Raw genomic sequence first — 14,152 nt, forward strand, 5'->3', positions numbered from 1 at the left:
ACTGACTCTCTTCTGACATTTTGAAACATATGACTCAATGGGGAAAATTAATAGGATGATAGAACATTGAAATTTGAATTCTGACAAAGGAGCCCTCCAGCTGTGTTCCTTTAGGTGGTGGCAAACCCATTACAGTTCTTTCTACTGAGGCTTTTCCTGGAACCACATAGCCATTGGTCATATATGCAAGTCTAACCAATACAAAAGCTTGGATATATTTTTTAGACCCTGCAGCAGTTTGAAAAATGTGGGAGCTTTGAAAATCACCTTAATTTCTTAGATGGGTATTGAACTCACCCAGGATTAGATCATGACTAAGTGTTACTGAGATTCTGCCAAACTGTGTAGGGTAAAATGGAAATGAGGTGAAAATATGAGAGCAGCTCTGGTATATTGCTCTTTTTGAAAATTTCCATCAGAATTATATAATAAACTAGAGTTGGTAGGGTGGGTGTCTTAGAATTTTTTATTGCTTATAACAGAATACCTGGAACTGGGTTATTTATACAGAAAAGGAACTAATTTCTTACAGTTATGGAGGCTAAGTCCCATGTCAAGGGGCTGCATTTGGTGAGGGCCTTCTTGCTGATGGGGACTCTGCAGAGTCCCAAGGAGGCCCAGAGTATCACATGGTGATACTAGCTGACTGTGCTAGCTCAGGTCTCCCTTCCTCTTCTTACAAAGCCACCAGGCCCCCTCCCAAGATAACCCACTAATCCATGAATGGATTAATCCATTCATGAGGGCAGAGCCCTTATAATCCAGTAACTCTTTAAAAGCCTCACCTCTAAATACTGCCATAGTAGGGTCCAAGTTTATCTCAATTGCGTAGCTTTTTTTTCTCTTTCTTTGTGAAACTGCCTGATTTCAGAAGATGAGTTTAGCTCAATAAATATACCAGCAATTTGTTGTTTTGAAAAACAGTCCTTGTTGTTTTCTTCCAAGTATGAGATATTCTAAGTGAAATGAAGATTTTTGTCCTTTATGCTTCCTGAAATTTGAATGGCTTCTTGTATAGCTGTCTCTTTTTCTCTTTTTCTCTTTCAGGAACTCTTTCCAGTTAACAGACAGAGTGTGGATCATTTTGCTAAATACTTCACTGACGCAGGTCTTAAGGAGCTTTCCGACTTCCTCCGAGTCCAGCAGTCCCTGGGCACCAGGAAGGAACTGCAGAAGGAGCTCCAGGAGCGTCTTTCTCAGGAATGCCCGATCAAGGAGGTGGGAGACCATGGGCAGACATCACCACAATATTTATGAATGAGAGAATTACATGGGCTGTTTAACAAAGGCTTTCCTTCCCTCGAGGAGACTGCCCTGTGCTTACTACTGTAACCTTTATCCACTTGTTCTTACCACTTAAATTAACTAAGCTTCAAAGTATTGATTCAGAATCTATTTTGTTAACATTCTAGGATGGTCCAGAAAGTAAGTGATTGCCACACAAATGACTTATTTTACTGGGCTGCTATGATTATCAAAATACTTCATCTGTCGAATAGATTTGACCAGCCACTATCCGTATAGCCCATTATATGGTGGTTTTTAAATTTTATTGCAGATTATCTAACCTGCAATAAAATTTGGAATCCACACTGGATTTTTTGTTCATCACTGTGTATGAATATGTCAGCTTTTTATTTGGAAAAGAAAAGTTTGAATTCACATCATGGGAAAAGACTAGTTGGATGAGTGACTTGTTTAATCCCACTGACACTCACAATAGCAGTGTTCCCCTGTAATGTAAAATCTGTATTTTTTATAATATGCATATACAAAACTACATGTATACATAGCTATACATGTATTTTTATAATATGTATAACTATGGTATATACATGCTATATAGTTCATAAAGCTATGACTATTATCTTTTTAAATTTTTAATGTACCTGGAGAAAGCTTTCTGTTTGAAGTTTTACAATCTTTAACACAACAATTAAAAATTAATATATACAGTCCTTTCTTTTTTTTTTTCACTTGCTCCAAAATGCCTGACCTGTACCGCCTTCTTCCATGCTCCAAGCCCTGCATGGCACCTCACATGGTTGAAGGCTGGAGAATGTGGGACTGATAGTATCCAGCAGGTGGGAGTGTTGGAATAACAAATATTCTTATGTCTCATGGTATTAAGGTTAGCAGTATATTCAATCATATTTCTCCAAGCAAGAACTTGTACATTATTTTCCATGGGGAAAAAAAAAAGCAAAAACAAAAAGCCGTGTGATGCTCGTAGATGCCCTGATATCACACTTCCTCCAGCCAACGCAGGGACTGGGACTGCCCAGCTCTTTCTGCTTTTGAAGGCTACTCAAGTCACTGCTGTCATTTCTGCACTCCAGACCAGAAGTAAAGAAAGCAATGTGTTTCCACTAAAAAAGAAAAGGGAGGAAAAAAAGGTTTTACCACTACTCACAAAAGTAGTATACTGGAGACATATGATGACTTTTAATCACTTCTGAGGCCCAAACCTCTCCATTTATTATTTTATTTTAAAAGGAAAAAGCCTTCCAAATAAATTGGATATAAAATACGTTAGGCAAGCCTATATTCCATACTGTCACGGTTGAGTCTAAATTTGCATATTTATACATAATTCGAAGGGGAAAATAAGTCGCTGAATATTGCTGAATTGATATATACATGAAATTTAAAAATTGACCTGGCACTTTAAAATTCATTTACAAATTAACTTTTCATTGAGATGCGGTATAAGGATCATCAAAAGTAATCATTGAAGAATAAATTGTGGAGAATGGACTTGTACAAACCCAAGATGGTTTCTATCAAGAGATTTTAAAGTTTAGGGATGGAGATAAAAGATCACAATTCTATTGCCTTCTTTAAATCTCAAAAAAGTCGAACTGGCTCAAGTAACCCTACTCTACTAGACTCAAAGGGGTTTCTCTATAAAGAAACAAAAATTCTCTCTTATTCCACATTATCCAGCAGCTCCTGGCCAGAGCTAAGCCTATTAATTTTGGGACTAAAAATAAATCTGCTTTGAGAACAAATCATTATATTTTTTTCTCCCTCTTCCAGTCTGAGAATGTGGATAAGGAAAGGAGAAACGAAGCAGATTGTTTCTTAGCTGCCCCAAAGCCTTGATTGCCTGGGCAGCTAGGTGGGAGCTGGGAGCTCTCCATCTGTCTGATACTTTCTGACCCCATTTCCATGAAATGTAGGTGGTGCTTTATGTCAAAGAAGAAATGAAGAGGAATGATCTTCCAGAAACAGCTGTGATTGGTCTTCTGTGGACCTGTATAATGAACGCTGTTGAGTGGAACAAGAAGGAAGAACTTGTTGCAGAGCAGGCTCTGAAGCACCTAAAGGTAACAGCTCTTAGCAAGAAACTGACCCAGCTAAGGGCAAACTGCAGCTTTTTTTTTTTTTTTTTTTTTGAGACACAGTCTCTGTTGCCTTGCCTCAGCTGGAGTGCGGTGGCACGATCTGGGCTCACTTCAACTTTGAACTCCTGGGTTTAAGCCATCCTCCCTCTTCAGCCTCCCAGGCATCTGCAATTACAGGCGCATGCCACCATACCTGCCTAATTTCTTCATTTTTTGGTAGAGTTATCAGCTCACTGTGTTGCCCAGGCTGGTCTTGAACTCCTGGATTCAAGTGATCCTCCTGCCTCAGCCTCCCAAAATGTTGGGATTACAGGTGTGAGCCACTACACCTGGCCCACATTTGTCTTAATTAAGACAAATGGGTTCCAACTACAATTACCTCAGACTCAGGTTAAACATATACTTTCCATTATTTTTCAAGGTTGCACTCAGCGTTCATGAAAACATAGCAGTGAGTAAACTGTGCATGTTACTTTGATCAGGAAAGGCCCTTTGGAAGAGATAAGTGTTGAATTGAGTAAGTCTCAGAAAAAACAGTGGCTATGCATCAATGTCAGAAAGTCAAGGGCATTTCTAAATGAATGCTTTTTATCCTGGCAGCTCATCAAGATTCTTTCCCTGTACCCACTAAGAGACCAAATAAAAGAATCTGCCTGTGTTAAAGATAATTGCTGTGCCTACTATGTCTAGGGGATATTGTGAAAATGAGATCATATCCTCATATACTTCCGTTGTATTAATGGACTGTGGCTCTGCCATTGAAAGAGTGTGAATCTTCTTCCCAGTGCCCTCACAGGTCCACCATACTGCTTTGTTCTTACTGTTCTGTTCCCCTCACCCCGTTGGGCACAATATGTTGATAAGAAGGTACTAATCCTGAAAGTGAATCTTTTCTAAACAACCCTCCAGGTTATTGTTATGGTTCCAGCAGTGTCGGCCCTGTACCTTCCACGTAACGGCTTTTACTCTCTGCTTCTGTTCTAGCAATATGCTCCCCTGCTGGCTGTGTTCAGCTCCCAAGGCCAGTCAGAGTTGATCCTCCTCCAGAAAGTTCAGGAATATTGCTACGACAACATCCATTTCATGAAAGCCTTTCAGAAGATCGTGGTTCTCTTTTACAAAGGTATTCATCCACGTGCCACTGCTGTGCTTCTGTGTTTTGCTGAAGCTCTTTGAGGGGCAGAGCAGGGGATGAGGCAGAGGAGGTCACTGGGCTCTGTTTAGAGAGGAACAGCAAGATGCTGATTTGTGGAAGTTTTACTGAGGCAACCTTACCACGGAGAGAGAGGAGGCACACACGCCATATGCGTTGCCTCGGAAACCCTGCTTAGGCCCCTGGGCCCTTCTCATTGGTTGATGAACTGGTGGTTATTGTTTCTTAGGGATAGTGGGAAAAAAATGCAATTATGTAAAATTGAGCCTGTTTTTCAATTGCAAGGATTAGCTCTAATAACAATGATTATTGAAATGTTATATATATTGTGTTCACATGCTTTTAGGTACTGTAAAACTGACTTTAAAATTACTGAAATAACTAGGCTTTTTACTTTGTATTTTAGTTACTTGGCCCAGCCATTCTCCCATTTTCCAAGGGAATGGCTATTTTTAGGTTTCCACATTTACTGTCTTTTCATTGTATTTATAAGGATTAGGTTACCATGACAACTGGCACTAAAAAATGAATGCTAAAGGTTTTAACTGATCTCAATCTGTATACCTACAGCATACAAAAATGTCCTAGGCTATTTTTTAGGCCTAAATTTATGTCGTTTTGTGAGGGAGAAAAAGGAACACTTAATAATACATTTTGAACATTATAACATGTTTATTTTATGTTATTCATAAGTATCATGATGTCAGAAAAGCTAAATTAATACCAGCCAAATGTTTATTTTCTTTTTGATGTGTTCCTAAATTTATCTATTTTGAATGATATCTTGGAAATTTGGAAAATAAAGGTTTTACATAAATAATAGCTCTTTTAAAAATGTTGAATAGCACTTCACAATGCATTTTAATTGACCACATAGATTCTTCAAATGAATGAATCTTGTTTGTAAGTATTTAGGTCATATTTTACTTTTTCAGAACACTAAGGTATTCAGCAGCAACTATAATAGTCAGTGGAGAATATGATGGCCACCATTGCCATTTGAAGTTCAGTAATTGGCGTTTTCTCCAACCAGATCTGAGCTGGGTCTTCTTGGATGTAGTCATAAGATAGCAGTGTCCTAAAACTAGGCCTCACCCAATGATACCCAAAGTGATCCATCAGAACCAAACCTGCAAGCCATATTACCAACTCATAGATGGTACCCAGGAGCCAAGAATGAGAAGTGGGGCCCACCCTTCAGTGGCCACAGCTGGCTCCATTTGTAAAACTAGTAGAGAGACCTATGGGACAAATTTCACATTTGCTTTGATGGTGGTGGATTTTTTCCACTACGGAAAAGCAAACAATTCATAAATGAGTTACCTGACCCTAGTTTGCTTTCTTGTCATTAAAAGATAACCCAACAAGTGTTTCTCACCAAATTTTTTTTTTAACTGAGACATCATTGTTTGAGTCTCATCTTCATGAGCACCCCATCTTATTATTAAAATGCAGTCACAAAAGAAACAACAAACCCCTTGTTATGGGAAATAGCATCTAGGTGGCATATGGACTATTAAAATCCTTCAGATTTTGCATTTTAACCACTAATGCCAACCTCCTTTTCCTTTAGACTTCTTAAAACAACTACTGACAGGCAGTAAAACTGGCTACTTTGAGTTTTTTTCTTATTCATCAGCCCCAGATGCTAAGGGTCAGTATGACCTGAAATTACAAAATAACTCAAGAAGTGAGTACTAGGAAGTAAAAAAGAAGAGGCATGAGCTCTTATTACCACTCATTTGGTAATCAGCATTTAAATAACCCAAAGTTAGTGAGGTCTGTGGCAAGTGTGACTTGGCCCCAGGGAACACAGGAACGGTGAGTGTCAACATCAGTTTTAATTCTGCCTTATTTTTGGTAATGAAATTGGGAAACTTTTTAAAAAATGGAAACCTAGAATATATCACTGAGCTAACATTTTAAATATCATTTTCTAGGTAATTTTGTTATTTTCCGCAAAATGACATATATAGTCTGTTTTCCTAAGTGAAATAATTACATGTTCTCTTGAGAACATGGAATCCCTGAGGAATGGTTGTTCCGTACCAGTATTAAGAGCAGTGCTGTGTTAACTGTGTTTACCATCTTCTCTCTTTCTTGCCAGATTTTTCCTTTGCTCTTATTTTGTGCACCAGGAGATATGTATTTGATTTGTTTCTGTAAAGATTTGGATGCTCTTATTCTGTGTTTTATATGTCTGAAAGATGTAATAATCAGTGCGTGTTAAAGCTCTCCTTTCCTAACATGCCTAAGAATTACCCAGGGAGCTTGTTATAAAACACAGCTATCCCAGGGATTCTGATTCAGTAGGGCCAGAGTTGGGCCTGAGAATTTGCATTTTAACAAGTTTCCAAGGTGATATTGTGGCTGTTATACCGGGACGACTGGTGTAAAGTGTATAGAATTCAAGAAGCAACAGACTCTATGAATTCCACTAATATGTTCAAGATTATACTTACCTTTGATTTCATGTACATATACACATATTACAAATATGAAATAGTGTCTTCTGCTTCTTTTATCAAGTTTCTGTGGATTCCTTTAGTTTGTCATAAGAAACATAGTGCTCTAAAACAGTTTTTTAAAATGTAATGGAAACCGTTTCTCCTTTTTATTTTTCATTTTTGTATCTCTCTTAGCACGCGTGTGCACACACACACACACACACACACACATACACACACAGAGAGACACAGACACACAACCCTCCCCTTTCCCAACATGTCCAGAACTTAAGGATAACAGAAACTTGGGCATATGATTAGCAATGTCCTCACTGGCAAACCTAATTACTTAGGTGAATATAATTATTGAAAGATTTATAAATCTTTTATATAAATAACAGTGAAATAAAAGCAAATAAAGTAAATAATAGCAGAGAAAAAGGTAGCAATTGGTTATTTTGCAAAGACTCTGTTTCTGTATTAAAATCTAGATTTGTGTATTTCTGAGGCAGTAAGGAAGAGTAAATCCATTGCTAACTTTCAGGCATCACATTATTGACTTTTTAAAATAATTTTCACTTCCTTTTTCCCTGAAAACGAGTGCCATAGACTCAGCATGGTCTAAAATGTAGAAAACTTCCTTGTCAAGTGCTGTTATCTCTATCATGGGTTTTCTTGTTTGCAGAAATTTTTTAGGTTACATTCTATCCTGCATGCAAATTTTTCTAAAAGGAGTTTTTTATTCTAGTTCTAAAAAAAGGTGAGTGCCCTTCTGAGCATAAATTCCCAGCATTCTTAGGGTAAATTATTTTTTACTTGTGTCCCTACGTGACACTCCTAATAAAAAATTTCTGAATTTCAAAAGTTTCAAGTGACATAGTTATAGCCTAACTTTCTAAAGAACCAACATGACCTAAAATACAGCATTTCTCAAGCCACTTTTACAATGTTTTCTCCTGGATCCTCATGAACATGTTAGAACTCTACAAATTGAGAAATATTTGTATTTTCTTGCTAAGATGACAAATTTGTTTACTATACATGTGTTGAATGGATACTATAGGGCAGGTCTTTCATTAAATGCTGGAAATGAGATGAACAAAATAGAGTCCTTGACTTCCTGAATTTCAGAATGTAGAAGAAAACAAAGAATTGCACTCACCATGTCAGTTGCTGAAATAAGGCTCACAAAGAGGGTATCCGAGGAAAACAGAGGAAGGGCACCTAACTTGTCAAAGCTAATTTGGAGGGGGACAAGTGAAGGCTCTCAAGAGGTGCATGTATCTTACCAAACATCAGGAAGAAGTTGGCCAGATAGAAGGGAAAAACATATATTCTAATCTCTATGTGCCAGCCATCATACAATGTTTTGTTTTCTTACTGTCTTTTAGTGCTATTCTATATTCCTAATAGGTGTTTATGGAACATCCGACCAAAAATGATTTCTCAGTTTTAATTACTGTTTTTCCTGCTTTATCCTTAGTGGGGGAAGAAATTGTCTGGATTCTTTGTCCTTCAAGGGATTCCTTCCTTTTCAGACTTTTCCTTTCACTAAATAGAAGTTGAATTTCTTCTTAAACTCTTTGATGTTCATGCTTTGCCTCATAAGGTGCTCTGTGTAGATACTGCAGTAGCGTTTAATTAATAATTCTTGGGTATCAGAAGTTTGATCTTTCAGCAAGTAGTCATTACCAACTTGGGTTCTTCTAAGAACTCAACATTGCACGGTTACTTTGTAGACTCTTACTTTAAATTCCCCTTTCTATTTTTAACATTAAATATTCTCAACTAATGGTAACTTAAGAATATCAAGGCACAAGATTTGCAATAAACAATGCATTTGATTGGTTTTACCTATCATTTAGTGTGCTTTTCACAAGCACTGACATTGACATGCGTTTTAGTAGTTGCATGGTCTCGTTCAGCCTCTGTGGGGCAATAAAACACAGGAATGAGCTCTTAACTTTCAAAAGAAAAACTCAGACAAATAATATCACTAAACTGCAGATACATCATCTTTCCAACCTGTACTTTGTATCATCCTCAATCCATTAAGGTGTGGAGAAAAAAACAATTCTCTTTTCCATGTTTGTAACATTTTTAAATTATATTGTTTGTTTAGAATATTAATAATGATAGTTCAATAGTACATGAATATGATTTATAAACTCAAAAATATCCATATATTGGGTGTATGTGCTTAAAATTATCCTAAAGGCAGGAAGACATGATCAAAACAGTTTGATAATTACTGGTCTAATCACAAGCATCTTAAAGATAATTCACAAATTATATAAAAGGGACTTTTAAAATCCCTGTTAATGTTCTCGAAAAGCCTCTGCAAGGCAGTCTTATACAATAACAGATCACTTCCTCAGGATACAACTGCCTGCTCCTCAACTTTATGACAATTAGGCTCTGATGGCTGGTAGAAATTTCTTTCATCTCAGTGCAAAGCTGGAAACAAAGAGCTAAAATAACTAGAAGCTAAGAGTATTCTGTAGGACTCCCGATTGTTGTTTTTGCATCCAGTCTCTATAAGTAAATGTAGACTTCTTTGCTTCCTTTGCAAAATGTAGTGTTTTTAATGATAATAATAAACAGGTTTAAAAAAAACTTTCATTTTCATAAACAAATTATGTTCATTTTAGTCAGCTCAGTCTCTTCAATTTAACTCAAGAACATTTTACAAGAGCCAATAATTCTTTGAAAAGAAAAAAAGCCAATATTTGTTATGAAAATGTCAGTGATGTTTTAAATGAAAACAATATTAAATTGTTTCTGTCATTTTCATAAGTTGAAATTATATTTTAGAGTAATTTATTAACATTGTACAGCTTCAGCAGTATTTGTAATGAATTGAGCCCTTCTCGGGAACAATAATATATCCTTTATACCTGTTTTTTGTCTTGTTTCCCACTACAAATTCCCAAACAACAACCTATGGAAACACTGGAACATTAGAACATTAGAAGAATGTTAGAACAACCCATCAGAACATTGGGAGAATATGTACACTCATTTTTATATTCTCCTTCCTATTCTTAACATTAAATACCCTCAATTAATGGTATCTTGAGAATATCCAAGCACATTTGTGGATTTAGAGTTTTGGACAAAAAATAGTTTATTTTTTCTTTAAAACCTGAAGGAAACCTAGCTAATATATCTGTTTTCTCTTAATGTAGTAGAGGAAACATGAAGTTGTTTTAAAACTTGACATTTGTATAGTAACTTTGGAATTTTGATTTAAAATTGCAGCTGATGTACTGAGCGAAGAAGCAATACTGAAATGGTATAAGGAAGCACATGTTGCTAAAGGCAAAAGTGTTTTTCTTGACCAGATGAAGAAATTTGTTGAGTGGTTACAAAATGCAGAAGAAGGTATGATTCTGTTTAAAAATTTTGATGGCCTTTAAACGCTGTCTCATTATCCATCAAAATATTTACCTCTTCCACAGATTTTACTTGCTTTCCTAAAACTAAAATTATTGAGGTATCTTCTGTATCAAACCTTTTGCTGACATCTTAGCTCTGCTTTCTGAAATCATGGCTATAAAAATTTCTACATGTTGAAAAAAAAAGAAAAAGAAATGAAATGTTTGAATTATCTACTCTGATGGAGGAAAATAAGAAACTATCAATAGATGTAAAAGGAGAAAAATACATTTAGCTTAATCACATATTATGAAACTCTATAGATTTTTATGACACCTTTACCATTTAACTGGCAATTTTAAATAATGGAAATACAAGGTAGAAGACTAATAATGGATAAGAGTGAATTCAGGGCCGGGCATGGTGGCTCGTGCCTGTAATCCCAGCACTTTGGGAGGGCAATGGAGGTGGATCACGACGTCCCATCCTGGCCAACATGGTGAAACCCCATCTCTACTGAAAATACAAAAAATCAGTGGGGCATGATGGCACACACCTGTGATCCCAGCCATGCAGGAGGCTGAGGCAGGAGTATCTTTTGAACCCAGGAGGTGGAGGTTGCAGTGAGCCAAGATCGTGCCACTGCACTCCAGCCTGGCAACAGAACAAGACTCCATCTCAATCAATCAATCAGTCAATAAAAAGAGTGAATTCGATTAAGAATAAAAAGTTTATCTTAGGTAATCCAAAGAAGAAAAGTTATATTGTTCAATTTTATATATACTCAAATATATTCAAATTTTATTTATATGTATACATTTAATATATGTAATATATACATTTATGTATTTGATATTATATGTTAAATATTTGTATATATATATGCATGTTGCATTTTTAGACAGGCAAAATTTACCTAAAGCAGAAAAGAGCAAGAGTTTGCTATCTGTTCTCATGTGACTGTTTTACCTTATAAGGGGTGCCTAGGGTAAAAATATGCTGGGGTAATGGCAGGTTTCTGAGTTGGTGACTGTAGAAACTCATGACCTTAATTAGAGGAATGGCGGGGGGGGGGGGGGGGGGGGGGGGGGGGGCGGAAATACCTAACTTCTTTCTTTCTTCTCTCCTAGAATCTGAATCAGAAGGTGAAGAGAATTAAATGACTCAACAAGCACAATACCTAGGTTACCACACACCACTTTTTGATTGGGAATGCTGAACCATTTGGGAAGAGAAACTTGGCTTCTGTTTTTGCAAAGGAAAAAAAATAATAGGATAGGCATCCCTTGTGCAGAGGGGGAAATGGTTTTGTTTTTGTTTTGTTTTTAAATGGAGCCCTGAGGCATCAGCTATTATACTTGGGACTCTACCTCTCACTCACTATATGCTAACTTAAAGCCATTCAACAAGGAGTCAAGTAGGAATCTGAAATACTCAACAGACTCCTCTTTTTTTAGCTGTATTTTTCAGGTACTGTGTGGTGATCGCCCCACTGGTGTCTATTACAGGCCACTTTGGTAGTTGTGTATCTGCTCGTGTATGTGATTTGACAAACCAGTTTTTTTAAATAAATGGCTTTTTTAAAATCTGGGCTCATATTGTCAGAGCTTTTATTTCTTTCTTGTATATGACTTCTTACACAGGTGGTATTTCAGTGTTTTTTCTCTTCTCATCCACAATATTGAATGGTTATATTTCTTGTCACCTACTAAAACTATTCTGTTTCTCTCATTTCACGAGTCATGGTGAAGGAGAAATTAACCCCAAAATCCATGCACGTTGGTCTTATTGATAATACCATGGTTATATTATTAATTAAGCATATAAATATATGTTCCACGTTGGTTGTTTTCCTCAGCTCTATTTTCTCCCTACTTAGAGAAGAGCTAATTTTTATGTATAGGTTTAAGTCTTTGTTTGTATTTATTTATAACTAAGTTATTTTATTCTTAGGTTAACCTTATTCTTTAAGTTATTCTTCTCTCAATAGTATAATAAGAGTACGAAACATCTGAATATTTGGGAAAGCTATATTACAGAAGTTCTTTTTCTTTTTTTTTTTTTTTAACTTTTGAAAAGCGTAAGGTACTGCCCTGCTGCTAAGGGTGATGGTAATCTCTAAGAAGGAAACATTTTATTTAAGACTAGAACCAAAAGGATGATACATTAGTAACCCACGTGCTCATTAAGATAAGCGAAAGAAAACTTGTCATTGTTGTATCCTCATCATCCTGTATCTAAAGAGGGTTTTCTAATTTCCTGTTTATCTTCAGGAAAGAAAAATACTACTTAACATTTTCTAGCACAAAGTATTTTTTCCAAACAAAACTTGAGATAGGGAATTTAAGTTAAGGCAAACTAAAGAACATGTTAATAAAATATTAAAGGAAAAATACAAGTTTTAAAGAATGTGGTTTTTTACATCAAAAAAGCTATGTGTGTATATACCTTTATAAATACATAAAAGAGAAAATAAATAATATTCTCTAATGTTATAAATGTTATTTCTGTATGTATCTTGGACAATGACGGAAGAAAAGGAAAGAATAATTTTTCTTTTTATTCTTCATACCTGTTTAGATTTCCTTAGAGTATCTGATACATTCATAATTTTAAAATTAATGTGTTTAATTTGGAAAACATCAGAAAGCTTTAGGAAAAAAACAGACGTTACACAGTATTCAACCACAAAAATGAGAACTTCTAACATTCTTACATTTTTTACAAATATAGTTTTGCTTAATTCTTAAAACTCAGTCCATTCTGTATTACTTTTATATCCTGCTCTTTATTTAATCATACTCTGTGTTTTACTATATCAATAACTATTCTTCAAGAACATGTTTTTTAAACATATCATTGTTCTTGGTCTGGAAGGGTTACAATTTATTTAATAATTCCAGAGTTCTGTATAAGGTATCTTTATGCTTTTAAAAATTACCGTTTAAAATATACCTTTATATAAATTTTTGTTCATCTATGGTTATTTAGAAAAAACATGGAATTTGGGTCAAAGGATTTGAACATTTTAACACAATGTGATCTCAGTTTCTGGATTTGCATTTATACATTTAAATACATTTTACTCCCATTGGGGCATAGTTCCAGGTAATATCATTTCAATAAGAAATTAAAAATTATTTGTTAGTATCTAAAAATAGAATGCTACACTTTGAAACTTCCGGAATTCAGCAGTTTCCAATTTGTAAAATTTTGTTGGGGTAGAGGGAAATAAAAATCTTTAATTTTCAAACCAAGAAACCAACAGTGGTGAAACATACCGTGTCTTGGATAGTCATAGAATCATTTGTTTTGAGACAGTGTGTATCCCATTACTAATTTCTAAAACACCTTCCCAGCTCATGCTGATTCAGTGTTTCTGACCTCACCTGCTCTGAACTAATGGAAATGATTTCCTGTCTGCTCTCCATACTTTTGAGAAATGATAGTCTTCAAGGTCCCTCCTGGTATGCCCTACGCTGTAATGACCCTTTACCTCTGGAATAGATAGGTCTAAAATATTTCTTCCATGTAAAACACCTTTTTAAAACTAACCTTGGCATAATTGAAACCTTTAGGTATTGGTTTTATGTGGGTTTTAACTATTTTATTGACTCACAACATATAGAAAATTGCATCCAAGTCGTTAACTTGAATGGAAGTAGCACAACTGTGTAATCAGCGATCCAATGAAGAAATCGAATGTTAGCCTCCTCCTACCTCTCCCAACCTCAGCGTCCACCCAGGAAATCATGATCCTGGATTCTTTTTGCCTGTGTTTGAAATGGATGCATTTAATACTGTTTTGTTAATGTCTTCTTTTACTC

The 14,152-nt window shown here is 35.7% G+C and overlaps 1 protein-coding gene across 3 annotated transcripts in view; it reads left to right on the forward strand.

Moving 5' to 3' along the window:
* BZW2 (basic leucine zipper and W2 domains 2) overlaps positions 1 to 11,916 on the forward strand; it is a 63,732-nt gene extending 51,816 nt beyond the window's left edge. For 2 of the 3 annotated variants that reach the window (XM_017526914.2, XM_017526911.1), the window contains exons 8-12: positions 1,048 to 1,218; positions 3,183 to 3,329; positions 4,332 to 4,470; positions 10,209 to 10,331; positions 11,456 to 11,916. In XM_017526914.2, coding sequence (XP_017382403.1) covers positions 1,048 to 1,218; positions 3,183 to 3,329; positions 4,332 to 4,470; positions 10,209 to 10,331; positions 11,456 to 11,484 — 609 coding nt within the window. In that variant the 3' untranslated portion in view covers positions 11,485 to 11,916. The remainder of the gene's footprint in view (positions 1 to 1,047; positions 1,219 to 3,182; positions 3,330 to 4,331; positions 4,471 to 10,208; positions 10,332 to 11,455) is intronic. The other variant, XM_017526913.2, reaches the window with a different exon arrangement.
* Positions 11,917 to 14,152: the final 2,236 nt, after the last annotated feature.

The sequence above is a fragment of the Cebus imitator genome, unplaced genomic scaffold (genome assembly GCF_001604975.1).
Source record: "Cebus imitator isolate Cc_AM_T3 unplaced genomic scaffold, Cebus_imitator-1.0 Scaffold45, whole genome shotgun sequence".
Lineage (NCBI taxonomy): Eukaryota > Metazoa > Chordata > Mammalia > Primates > Cebidae > Cebus > Cebus imitator.